Source organism: Syngnathoides biaculeatus, chromosome 3, assembly GCF_019802595.1.
Source record: "Syngnathoides biaculeatus isolate LvHL_M chromosome 3, ASM1980259v1, whole genome shotgun sequence".
Classification (NCBI taxonomy): domain Eukaryota; kingdom Metazoa; phylum Chordata; class Actinopteri; order Syngnathiformes; family Syngnathidae; genus Syngnathoides; species Syngnathoides biaculeatus.
This window is the reverse complement of record NC_084642.1, coordinates 15,200,574-15,215,671: the sequence shown is the minus strand read 5'-3', so window position 1 is coordinate 15,215,671 and position 15,098 is coordinate 15,200,574. Positions and strand designations below refer to the sequence as shown.

Here is a 15,098-nt window from a genome sequence, read left to right as displayed (position 1 = left end):
CGATCGACCAGCGATGCATTGAGCACCCTTGCTTTACACTAATTAGATGACAATAATTAAGGTAGGTGAAATACTATGCTGTCCACCCTGGTGGAATGCAGACAAGTCTGGCCAGCCGGAAGGAGCCTGCGTGGACATAGAGAGGACGCAAGAAAGATATGTGCAAGACCTAAGATCACCGTACAGATTTTCAGGAGAGGAGTCATGACCGAAGTCAGTGTTTGAGAGCTTGCTGAAAGAGAGATGGCTAGGTCCTAGAGCTTAGGTTTTTTTTCATGTCAAAATCTGTCCACTTTTCCTAGTTTATGTTAAAACAGCAACGCAAAGTGCGTCGGTGAACGTGTGGAGTAAATGTGAATCTCAGTGCTGAATCATGATCTATGAGGGAGCATATGAATAATTCATTAAAAAAAAAAAAAAGATTCAGTCCATGAATCTTTTGAACAAAATGATTCTGGTGATTCAGTAGATCGAGTACGCTCAAAAGAACTCCCGTGCCTGACATAATCCACATCAGAGGACCGAAAGCATCACTGGATTTTATTAGCAGAAGTTTGGAAATGCCGCAACCCGTTTGAGGATAAGCGGCTCAGAAAGAGTAAAACAAAATATTCAATACAATTCTTACACCCAAGTTCCTATTGGAATATACTGTATACTGTTACCCTTCAGGGGAATAAATTTATACTGACATATGGATTTTAGGTCATATTGCCCAGCCTTAGTATTGTCCTCAAAAAAAAAAAAAAAAAAAAAAAAGTTTCATGTGTATCTCATTTAGATTGTGCAGATGCAAGCCTCACTTGTCTCCTAAAAAATAAAATCACTTGACATACCCGAGTGTCTTCTTCTTCCTCATCATCTCTGGGTTTAAGGACTTTGTAGAGGAACATCCCAATCCCCCTTTGTGCATCTCCCGGCGCGAAACTACAACCACCGCAATCTCCCTTTAGCGACCGACAATCAGCATTAAATCACAACAAGCTCGTCCACTCCACGGAGGATTTCTGCACAATGTCCTTTTCGATCTCAAAGTCAACAGGATTTGCTGCGAAGGTCTGGCCGAGCGTTAAAAGCTAAGCGATCAGCAGAAAATTGCCACCTTACAACAACACCACGGACAGTTAATGTGTAAGAAGCTGCCCACGGGAGGCAGATGAATGTGTCTGAGAACAAGTAGATGTTAGACCAGGGCGAGGGAGGCCCAGACGAAGGAGGCGAGGAATGGGATTAGTGCTTGGGCAGAGGGCTCAATGATAAACAGCTATCTGACTACTGGACTACATCACTTACTGTGACGGACACACACACACACACACACACACACACAAACACACACACACACACACACACACACACACACACACACACACACACACGTTTGTTTTGCGATAGCACTGGCAGGCTTCTGTGATGTAATTATAAAATATCTATGCATTGATGATTAAAGACAAAATGGGCGGGGGGACTGATTTGTATCTGGTATAAGGCAAATGCTCATCAATTAGATCAATCGAGATGTTTGAAAGACCACTGTTGGGTTTTTGTAATGCTAAGAAACACTTTGTTGGAAAAATCCAACGTACTAGGCTGCACAGTGTGAGAATGTGCTGCAGATTTTCTCACCAATTGTAAGGTTGGAGGTTTGAATCTTTGTTGCGGCCTTCCTGTGTGGAGTTTGCGTGTTCTGCCCTTGTTTGCGTAGGTTGTGATAAAAGTGGCGGCACAGTGGATCAGCTGGTAAAGCATTGGCTTCACAGTTCTGAGGTCCCGGGTTCATTCCCGGACCCACCTGTGTGGAGCTTTCAGGTTCTCCCCGTGCCTGCGTGAGTTTTCTCCGGGCACTCTGGTTTCCTCCCGCATCCCAAAAACATGCAATATTAATTGGACACTCTAAATTGCCCCTAGGTGTGATTGTGAGTGCAGCTGTTGTTTGTCTCTATGTGACCTGCGATTGGCTAGCAACCAGTTCAAGGTGTACCCTGTCTCCTGTCCGTTGACAGCTGGGATAGGCTCCAGCACTCCCCGCAACCCTCGTGAGAATAAACGGCAAATGAAAATGTAAATGTAGGAAGTATTTGTGTTTGTGTGAGACGGAGATTGACAGAGAATAACATCCAGTTTTATTCGTGGCGTTTTAACCATTTCTGCTGCTACCGAAGGGGGAGGGCAGGCAGGTGCATTATTGTTAGAATTTTAAAACAAATATGCTAATTTTGTTAGATGACAAAAACAACCTTGTTGCATATCTGAAAAACTGAAATCTTAAAGGAACGTCTATTAAATCAAGTGTTGCTAATTTTATTGTTTCAAATTTTAACAGAATTTTCCTTTTTACCGCAAAACAACGATCGACCTCCGTGACTATTAGTATTGGTTCCATACCCTAAAAACAAACAAAAATATATCGGTCAATCCCGAATAGTATGGTCATTCCCAACCATAAATCACTTGCAGGTAATTCGTTTGCTTTGCAAACTGCCTCACCCAGCACGGTCCTAAAACTGGATTGAGCTGGGCTAACCTGTAACCATGGTACCTTAGAATGTCAGCCAACAAAAGACTCGAGCCCTTGAGACGCCCTGCCAAAAACACACACATTCACTTCACAGGTACTTACTCTTTCCTTTTTTCCTTCTTCCCTTCTGCTTTTATCTGTCTCAAACTCCACAGCAATAAGCTTTATTATCCCTTTTTATGTTGCCACTCGAAATACAACAGCATCCCACGCATTGTTTCAATCAAGTTAAAATCACAAAGTTTTATTGCTGACGTGCCGTTGTGACTCACGCAAAAAGGCCGGTGAAGCCATTAATCAGGGTTCATACTCAGTCTGACCCAAAAAATTTAAGGGCTTTTTAGGGGCAATCTTAGGGGCCGACACGAAAAATTTAGGGCCATCGCGGGAAATCAAGAGTAAGGAAAAAAGACTCACCCAATGGTGCCATCAACCATTTTTGGTTCATCAAATGTTCCAGTTACTCAGTACCTGTGACAGTGATCACCTGTCTCCCCTTGTGGCAGTTCTCATTGATATGACCATTGTCAACGTCTTCACATAACAGTATACAGAAAAACAGATTCTAACTACAATTGCAATTATATACACAAATGTCTTCTACTGATGTCTGTCTCAGCACCCCTACTCTAGCTCCCTGAGCCTACCCAGTGCCTCCTCTATTTGTTACTGCAGAGGTGCCAAAGTGGCTCTCTTGTCCTTTACTCTGCCTCTGAGTGCATTGGCCTCGGTGATTTACCTCAGATTCCCCTTTTCTTCTGCCTTCTCAATAAGCGTAGATATGTCAGTATCTATTCTGGATTTTTTGGCTTTGAGACAGTAGAGATGAAAAGTGGGCAGCGATGCCAAATGTAGCCAGGTACGAAGTCTTCCTTTCGCCACAGTGGTAGTTTTTAGCAATGTCACTGTCTGGGAACATGACTGCAAACACTTTTGAATTATTTTCACAAGATTTGTAACTGTAATGGCTGCAGATCACGTTTAAAGTCCACACGATCTCTGCCTTTAATGAGTCCGTCTTCGTGTATTGAACTACGTTCATAAAGCCTGACTTCTGGCTGGTTGAAGTCGAGGGCTGGACAACTGTAGGTGAGCATGGACTGCTAGTACCATTGCCTGAAGTTGATGCTTCACTATCTTGATATTTTAGAAACAGATTCATACCAACAGAAGATGCGAGAGTCTTCGCCAAATCAGCGTGTCTCCTGTTTTTCCGGTGCGACTCCAGCGCTTTGACGCCTATCTTTTCAAGCTGGTAACTCTGCTTGCACATATGGCAGTAAAACATGTGCCGATCTTTTGGATCTCGACGAACCCAGCTCCCAAACTCCTTACTTTCAACCCAAGCTTCTTGAAAAATGCACTTCCCCGTGATACACGTTGGATCGATGAAAGAACTACGCTACGTCGTAACGAAGACGAAGTGAAATGGCTACTCACGGAAACAAACAATGGAATATCGACAAGATGGCGACTAGTTGTCAACACGGTGACTTCCGTTGACCATTTCCGGTTGTTTTGGACGCCAGACAGATCGCTATTTTTTTTTAAATAAAAGATAAATTTTGTGAGGGGGGGGGGGTGTTTGATGGTAAAGGTCCTCCCTTTGATTTTTTTTAATTTAAGGCCTTTTTAGGGGCTTGACCAGTTTTCGTGGATTTTTAAAAGGACTTTTAGGAGCCCCAAATGCACTTTTGAAAATGTAGGGACTTTTAGGGCCGTGTGCAAATCCTGCATTATTCTTCCAGCCCTATTTGCGTGAGGCAATATAATCCAATTCCCCTATTAGAAAGAACAGAGGCTAAAAAGCCAGAGGTAGAGTTTCATGGAAGTTCACCCGTAACTACATTTAAAAATACATTAATAATTCATAATGAATAAATCCATGAATACATTTACTGTATATAAAAACACATTTAGAATGGTAAAGTTGATAACACTATGATAGGAAGCGAAAGAAAAGACCATGACACTTTATAACACTGTCGTTATTGTCGTGACACCTGTCAGAATACAGCATACGGCCACGAGGAGCTATCTTCAAATACAATAAAAGCTTAAAAAGCTAAAACGCAACAGAAACAGAAAGGCATAATTCTTTCTCGGCAGTTGACATTTTGGTGTCTCGCCATCTGAAGATAACATTGGATCATAACAAATCTTCTTATGGTGCTGGAAAGATAACAATGACAAATCAACTATTTGTATGGAGCCAAGTGGAAAACCACAGGGAGGATCTGGGGCATCCTCCATGCCTCAGTGAGCTATGGCTCTTCTCTTGACTTTATACACTTCACAGTTTTCCTCCATGCAGCACTGTCATCACTACAGCTGTTCTGCGCAACCTTGAAAAACTAAATATTTTAACACACCTGACAGTATAAATGACTAAGGCTTACTCACGAATCTACCTGAAAGTTCCACGAAAAGTTTTTACCATACAGGAATCAGCTCTTTTTGTGGTTGTGCTCACCATTACTGGCACCCCTTCATTTTTTCCCCACCATAAACTGTATAATAGCTTCAGAAATAAATGGTAATTCATCTTTTAATTGGAGGCCCAAAATAAATTAAAGATTCACCAACTCAATTTTGTAAAAAAAGAAAAAAAACAAAAAACAAAACAGAAAACAGCATGTGCAGCAGTAAAGGCAACCGACTTTAATATTGCGTTGCACATCCTTAGGCACCGATGACAGTCTGCAAATGTTTTTTTATATTAACCAATTAGCCTTTGGCACTCCTTGGTTGTTTTTTTTTCTCCCACTCTTCCTTTTTGGAATCCGTTGAAGTTTTTGAATTTTTTTGTTTTCCCCAATGACAGATTTCCGCTCCCCCAAAGACTTTTAATTGGATTAGGATAAGAACTCATTGTTGGCTATTTTGAAACAAACACTTCTGTGTGCTTTTGGATAGGGGCTTTGGGTCTTTGTCTTCCTGGACGACCAATGATCTTTGCTTCAAGCCATGTTTTCTTACAATGGGTAAAACATTTTTGCTCTTAAAAAAAAAAAAAAAAAAAAAAAAAAAATTCTCAATAACTCTTTGATTCCACGATGCCTGTGTTGCAGTCTGGGACTCTCGTACCAGATGGAGCCAAGCAGCCCCACAGCATTATGGATCCTTCATCACGCTTGACTGTTGGCAGGGTTTTCTTTTCCTGTAAGTAGAGGTCTCAAACTGGCAGCCCACGGGCAATTTGCGCTGCTTTTAGATGCAATTTCCAATCCGGATGAAATGGAAAAAAAAAAAAGGGATCGGCTTTTATAGTTTTCTCAAAGAGAAAATTGAGGAAACAGTGGGAGGTTGCAGTCTGAAGAGTTGAGCTGCTGAAAGATCCATGACTGCGTTCTCGTCACTTCATCCCAGATTCTTTATATTCCTTTCTCACAAGGAGCTTAAATGGCTGCATGTGACATGCGAAAGCTGAGCAAAAAGACGGGAAAGACACGAGGCTGCGTACCTTGATCAATCCAATTTAGCAGTAGGTACAAATGCACCACTGAATATTCAGAGCTCGGCGATAAAGATATAAACATTCTAGATATCCATCCAACCATTTACTTTTGCCGCTTATCCTCACCAGGATCGCGGGGAGTGCTGGAGCCTATCCCAGCTGTCAACGGGCAGGAGGCGGGGTACACCCTGAACTGGTTGCTAGCCAATCGCAGGGTACATAGAGACAGACAACAGTTGCACTGACAATCACACCTAGGGGCAATTTAGAGTGTCCAATTAATATTGCCTCTTTTTGGGATGTGAGAGGAAACTGGAGTGCCCGGAGAAAACCCACTGAGACACTTAGAGAACATACAAACACCACACAGGAGGGTCCAGGATCAAACCCTGGACCTCAGAACTGTGATGCCAATGCTTTACCAGCTGATCCACTGTGCCGCCCCCATTCTAGATATTAGTACCAAAAATTAAAATAGTGTCACATCAACTATTGGGAATGCTGATAACCGAAATAATCCACTTAAACGTGTTTTTTTTTTTTTTTTTACACAGTTTATCTTCACTAGGGTCGCACATTTTCTCAAGCCTATTCTGGCTATCTTTGGGCGACAAGCGGGGTACACCCAGGACCAGTCGCCATCAAATTGCAGGGCACATTAAAAAAAAAAAAAAAAAAAATTCCAACCTACAAACAATTTAGTTTTAAATTAACATAGCATGCACATAATGTGAGAGGAACGCCGAGTACCATCTCACTGAAAACCAAAGCAAACAAGGGGAACATGAAAATTCCACATATGAAGGGCGGAGCCAAGATTGAAACTCGAAACCTCCCAACTGTAAGGCCAACATGAGAACCACTTGGGACAGTGGACCGCTGGGATTAACAGTGTAAAACATTTTAGGGCGCTCCCGCAAAAATAAATCAAATAATGGGGAAAATGAATAGTAGCTTCTTGAAGTGTTCCATTGCAAAGAGTCATGCGACTAAAATGTGACGGCGCTTCCACTTATTCCCTGTGGATGTGGGCTAGCAGCTGTGTGGCACGCCATGGCTCGCTGCTATACCTTCCAGCAAGTGCACTTCCTGAGAATGCATGTGATGCCTTTGTCTATCTACATCTGGAGCCCTCGTGGGCCAATGAAAAGCAGGGTTGACCCGCTCTGGCACTGATTTACGAGCAGTGGGAAACATTTTATTAAAAACATAAGCCAATGCAAATATATGAGTGTGTGTCTATCTTTTCACAATTAGTAAAAGCTCTCCAATGTGAACATTCAGTGGCCAAAGAGGAACTTTGCTTTGTTGTACTTGATTCATTAAAAAAAAAAAGACACGCACCAAATGCAAGGCTGTTTGCTCTAAAGTCAGTCCAAGACCAATGGAAAGAACTTTATCAGTCATCTTCAAATTACCAAGTGTGTGTGGGGTGTAAATTGATTAGCACGTGAGATAACAGAGCTCAGTAACACGCCGCAGCCACACACACACACACGCGCGCGCACACACACACACACACACACACACACACACACACACACACACACACACACACACACACACACACAAAGTGCTTACCCAAGAGCACTACGGCATGATGCAAGACCAATTACCAGCAGTTCACAGGCTGCGAAAATATCAAGCTGATTACATCCATAAAAATAGTAAACAGGTATATCCCATAAACATTGTGCGAAAAGCTGAAGTCTCAGACATGATTTAGTCAAAATACAAGTGATGGACAAATGATATTGAGCCTTTGCAGCTTGTGTCACTTCCTGAAAGTCTCTGCGCTCGTATCAAAACACCAGTGTCACGTGACCGGTTAAATCGTCGCTGTTTTGCCGTGTTTCATGACTTCAAAATTAAAAAAAGCTTTTAATTGGCTTATCGTCTTTCAGTGTGTGTCATTGGCTCATGGCATTTCATTTATTCTTTGGAGTAATCCGGTATGTGTTTTAGAGAAGGGGGGGGGCATTTGCACATTTTATTATAATAATATAATCATTATTTGGACTGAATGACTAAATCACTAGAATGACCATACAAACTTTGGTGAACTTTTATTGCTGTCATGGGAAACAGTGAGGGCTTCAGTTGTGCTCCAAAGAGGTTTGCTAAGACTTCATTCATATTCCGATTAGTGGGATAATAATCCAGCATTCCATCTCAACTACAGAGTTGGAGGTTTGGGGCCGTAATCAGGGAAACTTGGCAGTACAAAGCACATAAATTCAAAATATCCATGTTAAAGCCTATATAGGTTTGATTCATTTTTGGCTGCACTCAAGTTCAACCATGTCCAGTAATCATCTCATCCACTGCTAAGTGATAAACGGGGGCCAAGGAACGTCAAGTACTCTCTCGTGCACAATGAATGAGTACTACTACTTTGCCAGAATGCAGTCCAGTTACTGTCAATGTCAGCGGGAAGATTGCTGTGAGCTGCAGTGACCCTCGTCCAGTTGAGGAGTAAGCCGGGGCATGTGACCGTCTCGAGCTTCCTCTGTGGGAAAATGATGGGTTTTCTTTTTCACGGCCATCTCCATCTTTTGTCTTTGCATTAACTTTTCTGCGTTTTATACAATCAAAAAGCCCAGTGCTGTTATACTACCAACAAATTTTGCCTCTCTCACGATTACACTATGTCAGACTACTGCAATAGAGTCTCGTATTCTGATACCACCACATCATGGGCTTCATCTTGTCATCTCAAATATGGCAGAATACACTCGTTACTATGGCTACGCTAATAAAAATGGGGGGAAAATCTGTATTGGTCACCGCTGCTCACCAGAGGATTTTCATTCAAGGCTTACTTGAGGTATAATCACATGCTTTTAATATGATATGACTCACAGGCAGGCAACAAAATGTTATGCAGCCTAGCAAGCTAGTGCTAGCACTTGTATGTAAACGACCGATTAGAATAGATGATCTGACTAGAGATCATGATTTCCGACCTTTGTGAAGCCATGGCTAATATTTTACAATTGAAAAATCTCACTCCACACCAACAAACAGAAATGTCACAAAAGAGTAGATACATTAATTTGTGTACTTAATTTAACAGAAGACCATGAACTCATTCTTTCTTTCTCTATGCCTCACTGGGATAAAGAGAAGAACAATGATATGGTATTTATTGGAAATCTATTTTTGAGCAATTAAATACACAAGTATATACAGTAAATGACTAGGTCATTTAAAAAGACACGGTGTTCCATCCTGTGATCGTTTTTTTTTGTTTGCTTTTTTTTTTTTTTAAACTGATTGATCAGTCCCAAAAATGCCAATTGTGTAAAGCCTCGCATTTCTTTTTACATTTAATCATTCAGACAATGTAATACTGTGTTAAATTAATGTTTACTACAGTACCATATTTCCAAAGCACATTTTATTTATAGTAGCCTTAACTGTTGTAGATTTAGGGTCATGTCTGTCAGTATTGGGAAAAAATGTAAAAAAAATTTAAGGACAATGTAACACACGAGCAGCCAAATCAAGTATCCAAAAACCCAGCAGAGGTTTAAAAAAAAAAAAAAAATCATAATAAATTTGATTTATACAACCCAAGTGACTGCATGTATTAATTTTTAACAGAAAAAAAAATCTAATTTTATTTTTGTGCTGCAGGTTTACACATTACAGATTGCATATCATTTTAATTTAATTATGAATATCCCCCCCCTGAGACTTCAAGTGTTTTTTTTAATTTATCGATTTATTTTAACTTAGAGTACATTTTTATTAACGTACCAAATATTCTACATTTTCTTTAAAAATAAAACGTGCGTACATGAAAAAGATTCTTAATATAAATATTTAAAATAAACGTTAAGAGGTCTCATTGCAATACAGGATTATTTTTCCTCAAGATTACCATACCGTCAAAAGCTGACATCTCACATCTTCTAACATCAATACGTTATCTTTTGTTGGCACTCATACACTGGACTGAACGCCTGCAATTAGATAAGTCCGTGTGGAAAAATTATTCCTATTTTGAGGGGGTGCTTTTGTATCAACCTTTTGTTTTTGTAAATTGAATGACTGAAGACTGAAGTCATTCAATTAATTAAACATTGTGGCGCTGCCCCACAGTTAACTTATGTGACTAAGAATGCTTGGAAGAAAAAAATGACAAACAAAAAGACGTCTGAGACATTCGACAATAATGATTCAAGGTGGCTCATTTATTTTTACGCTGACTGTTAAAGGATTACTTGAAACATTGCCTGCACGGTTAATAAAGGTTTACAGTTTGGAACCAGCATTGAATTAATGATTGATTAATCAATGAACAATTTAGCTCATTATCTATTTTATACAGGGCCTCCTCCCATTATGACAAATGACATCCCAAGGTTACAAACGGAGAAAAATGATCCAGTTAGCACAGATAAAACTGAAAATAGCCATAATTTACTAATTTGAATCGACCGCCCCATCTCATCCCATTTGGCAAAGGGCAAAAGATTTTGAAACAAATCTAGCTTCTTTAAAAATATCTAAGTATTTGTTGTGCTGTATATAACTTCATTTCAACAGGAAACACAAATGTTTGTCTTTTCATTAGTTTTGTACATTATTACCCCCAGGGAGAGCATACCAATCATCATTGCCTACAAATGAATGTGGTCAGAGGGGCTGTAGGGGCGGAATGGCAGCAAAGCCTCAGACTGCCGAAAGGAAGATGTAGCTTACTACCACCAGGGTGTAACTGAAGAGTGAACGAGTAAGGCGTGAAATTGTAAAACATCTTTTCAGTGCCAAGAGAAGTGCTATAGAAGAGTAATAAACTATTATTGCTGGTTGTTTCTGGATGGATACAACAAGCTCACTACTGTATGTGTTTTTAAAACAGTTGTTACTTGTCAATAGTCTTACTTGAGTATTGAACACTGCCACTTTTGACAATATTGGTTGTGGATACGTTGGCACGAAAAAAAAAAACGTGAAAAAGGTGACTGGATTTATTCTATTCAAATATGAAACACAAACACACACACACAAAAAAAAAAAAACCACTGATAACTCTTGACAGGGTCAATCAAAACTGGCCTTTACATCACTATAAAGTCTTATTTTGAGACAAATGCACGTCCAAGTATCGAGAACTAAATGACTAATATCCTCTCCAGGCCAGGACACTGCCCAAACCGAAGAGTCCGAGGCGGGAGTGCACGGCTCGAACGGCGGTCTGAGGACCTCTCGACCCACCGTGACAGAACAAACGAGTCAGGGGGCACGACCCCGCGTTGACGATGTTTGTCCACCGGCTATCGCATCTTATCTCACGCTTCACAAATGTGTCGCTGCGAAATTGCGGGCTGACGTTATTGTTGACACCTCCGAGAACGTCGGTGCTGCCAATGTAAGCTAGTTAGCATGTAGAGCTACCGAGCTAGCCACTTTAGCCCGCTGAATGTTCCCCGTGCGAGGGGGGCTTTTCACGCAGGACGTTTACCACGCAGCCTTTTTTACGATGTCAAAACGCCGCGGCGTGTTGGTCGCCGCGTCAACAAACGAGCGAGCTGACGAGCGGCAAACGCGTGCTAAAGGTGGACCTGCCGCTAACGTCCCGCGCTCAAGTCACGAAGACCCGCAGGCGCCGATGCGACGACCTGACAAATGCGCTTCAAAGGCGGGCTCCGAGACCGACGAAGCGGCCACTTACCATTCTCGTCACCGTTGAGACTCGGGTGGAGCTGCGTCGTGGCTTCTAGCCATCTATCGGCGGAGCTCTGTGTTAGTCGCCTCGGAGGGAAAACCCGGTGAACGCTGGAGAGATCCGCTTCGGCTGCAGCTGCAACGGAAAGTTGCTTTTTCATAATTGTGCGACTCTCGACTGACGCGGCGTGACGGAGAGGCTGAGGCAGTCGGCCCAGCTCTCACTGTCACGTGCACGGGGGAGGCGCCTTTTGTTTTACCCCACTCGGTGAAGGCGTCCCGCGACCCGAGTGGCGTTTTGTTCTAAAATCCTGCAAGGAAAGCCGCGTTCACGAGAGAGATAGAGAGAAAAAGTTACCAAATGCAATTTTTAAAAAAATAAACGGACCCACTGGTTCGAGTAATGATTCTTTTCTTGATGCCTCACGTGCATAATTGCTGACGGCTGTATCTTCACCACGTGGATGGCGCGTTGCGTCTTTTGGGCGGACGCGAATGACTTTGTTCGACAAAACAATGTTCGAGCAAGTAATTTACCGACAAAGGGTAAAAAAAAAAAATAAAAAATTATGTGTTGTGGGTGTAAAGCGTTCTTCATCTTTGGCATGGCACGTTGCATATTGTTTCTGTCACATTGGGAAAATGTCTTGGGTTTAAGTGGAAGAGGACATTGAAAGTGTTTATTTAGAAATATGCCAAGACAAGATTATTAGGATACAGTATTTTTTTCCTATCCCAGTGAAATTTTATTGTACCCTGCAAGAAAACCCGTGATCATGCAGTTTTTGACAAGCCTCTATGATAGCTATTTATGCGCTGTACTCATGGAGATTCGAACTCGCGAGACCGCCATACCCCAAGTTACTCAAGTTTTAGTAACCAATTGGTTGTTTTCACGTGACATCACCCATTGTACTGCCTCAAACGGCGGCCATTTTTATCCCTGAGCTACATGGTCGTGATCCGCATATCATCTAAATATGACTCAAAATGATAGGGTAATATTGCCCCGGTGACTTCACTCGGGTGTGAAATGTTCTCTTCTTCGAAAAGAATGTCCATGTGAGGAGGGGCGTGTTCATCTCCAATAGTAGGTGGCACAGCGTGTTTTCAATGGCGAATGTCCGGAGTGACGCCACGAACAGAAGATATAGCCAATATGGTGACCACTTGGATGTCGAATGAGACTTCTGCAACTTTGCGCATGGATGACACGTTTTCCGCTCAGATTTATTTATTCTACAGACATTGAAGTGAATAATGTTACATGTATTTTTCATTACAATATCTATTTCAGAATGTTTATAGGGATTACAGTTGACCTTTAAATGGGTAAGCAAATGTGATTTTAGTGAAAACAACCCACTGTTTCTGTCACATTGAGAAAATGTCTCGTGTTTAAGTGGGAAGAGGACAAGCCTCTATGATAGCTATTTATGTGGCAGTCCTCAAGGTGATTCGAACTCACTAGTCCACCATACCCCAGTTTACTCAAGTTCTAGTAACCAATAGGTTGTGGTGTCACCCGTTGTGCTGCCTCGAACGGCAGCCATTTTTGACCACTGCGCTCTGTTACTCATCCATACGCAAGGTGGATGACATTATGTTTCTAACGGCATTTATTGAAGACGCGAACGACAGCACATCAAACCTTGACTGACTACTAGAAAACCTGGCATACACACATCATGGGACTCAGGACTGCGCCTTATATTGTGCCCTTGATCTTTGACTCTCTATGACAGATTAGCAGTGGGATGGGACATTTGTCTACTCAAGACAATTCGTAAATGGTTAGTTCAATCTTATTTTTTATAGTTAGGTTGTTGTAGCTAATGAAAATTGCTGCAGTGTGTGCTGAGCTCTTTTAACGTTCATGCATCATTCCTCATTGATATAAAAGCATATTCCAGCGCCCTTCTTTTTCCGTTAGCAGACAGGTAAGTGCCCATATATATATTTTTATATGGGAACTTAACTGTCTGCTAACACGGAAAACAAAAGGTGGTGGAATATTATCTTATCTTTTTACTATCGAGGCAAACTCCATTTATCACATTTTTGTTTAAAAAGTAAAACTTGTAAATTAGTTGACCACAAGCAAAGCGAAATCTTTATTTTAAAATTTGGTCACAATGGCAGAAAGACAAAAGAATAAAACAAATCCAGTATTTCACAAAATTCTCGAATCTTTCAAGTGACGAACAAAAAAGGATCTTAACTGTAAGGTTGGCCTTCTGAAAAGAGTATCAAATTTGCTTGTTAGCTTGGCGACACGATCAGCACGATGGAGGTTGAGAAGGGGCAGCGGGACAACAGCGTTGGGCAATCGTCCAGAAAGCCAAGTCTCCGTGAAGAACAGAGCTGCAGAACGTCCAAAGCCTTTCGTCAGAAGCGTAAATACGATGTCCCCGCTTTCGCAACAGGTGTGACGGTCTGAGTCCTCCCAGTGCTGACAGGTGTTCTTCAGGTTAATGCCCACGCGCGTAGAAATTCTACATCCGTTCCAGTCTGAAACTTCCCCATCCATGCTTCTTCCGCATGTTAATTTTCGCACCGCGTGCATATCGCTATGGACATCTCACAAAGCCGAGCACAGCGAATGAAAGAATACAGAAACAAATGCGAACGTATTGTTTGGTATTTATCAACTGGAAAGTGTCATATCACCCGAACAATCCTCTGTTGATTCTTGTTCAATGCCAGAACGTGCTTTCCAGTTGATAAATAACAAACAATACCTTCGCATTTGTTTCTTCTTTCATTACCTGTGTTCGTCTTTGTGAAGAAGAAGCATGGATGTAGAAAAATGTAAAAAAAAAAAATTCTACGCACATACGCATTAATTCCAAGGGGACTTTTCAGCACGGGGGAGCGCTCAGACCGTCACACCTGAGGTGAACCGGATCGCGAGCCTCTTCGTAGCGAGGCTTTGACGAACGCACCGACTAGCAATTCTGGGAAAAAACGTCAGCGAATTGGCGAGAGGTGTCGAAAAAAAGTCAGAAGAAGGCTCTCTGATGGTTAGCAAGTCCTCTCTTGTGTACCTGAGTCCCCAGACGCCCGTGAAACACAGAAACCCAAATGTTAACGGGGAACATTCCGGAGTCTACAACACTGGTACGCGTTCGGTAGGTAGGTTCAATGGCGGCGTGCAGTGGCGTGTGGGTAATTCAGCAAAAACATGTGACAGTGAAAACAATCTTACTCCAAACGAAGCTAGCCGCGGCAAAATCTTTTTGAAAGGAGGCTGCATGTGGAATTTATATAGCTGTTAAACCTCGCAGCATAAGCTTAGGCGTGTCCCGAATCGATCACGTGGTACAGGCAGGCAGCGGGGCTTGGGATGTCATTAATCTGGCTCCTCCCCTAAATTGCATTACTTTACACACGCCTCAAAGACTCAGCACATCTTGCAACATCGCGACCATTTTAGATACAAGACAC

At 41.9% G+C, this 15,098-nt stretch overlaps 1 protein-coding gene across 1 annotated transcript in view; it reads right to left on the bottom strand.

The window, feature by feature from the left end:
• LOC133498092 (transient receptor potential cation channel subfamily M member 7-like) overlaps window positions 1-11,905 on the bottom strand; it is a 56,564-nt gene extending 44,659 nt beyond the window's left edge. The window contains 1 exon segment of the mRNA XM_061814515.1: window positions 11,659-11,905. Within this exon segment, the coding sequence (XP_061670499.1) occupies window positions 11,659-11,661 (3 nt within the window). The 5' untranslated portion in view covers window positions 11,662-11,905.
• Between the last annotated feature and the right edge of the window lie 3,193 nt (window positions 11,906-15,098).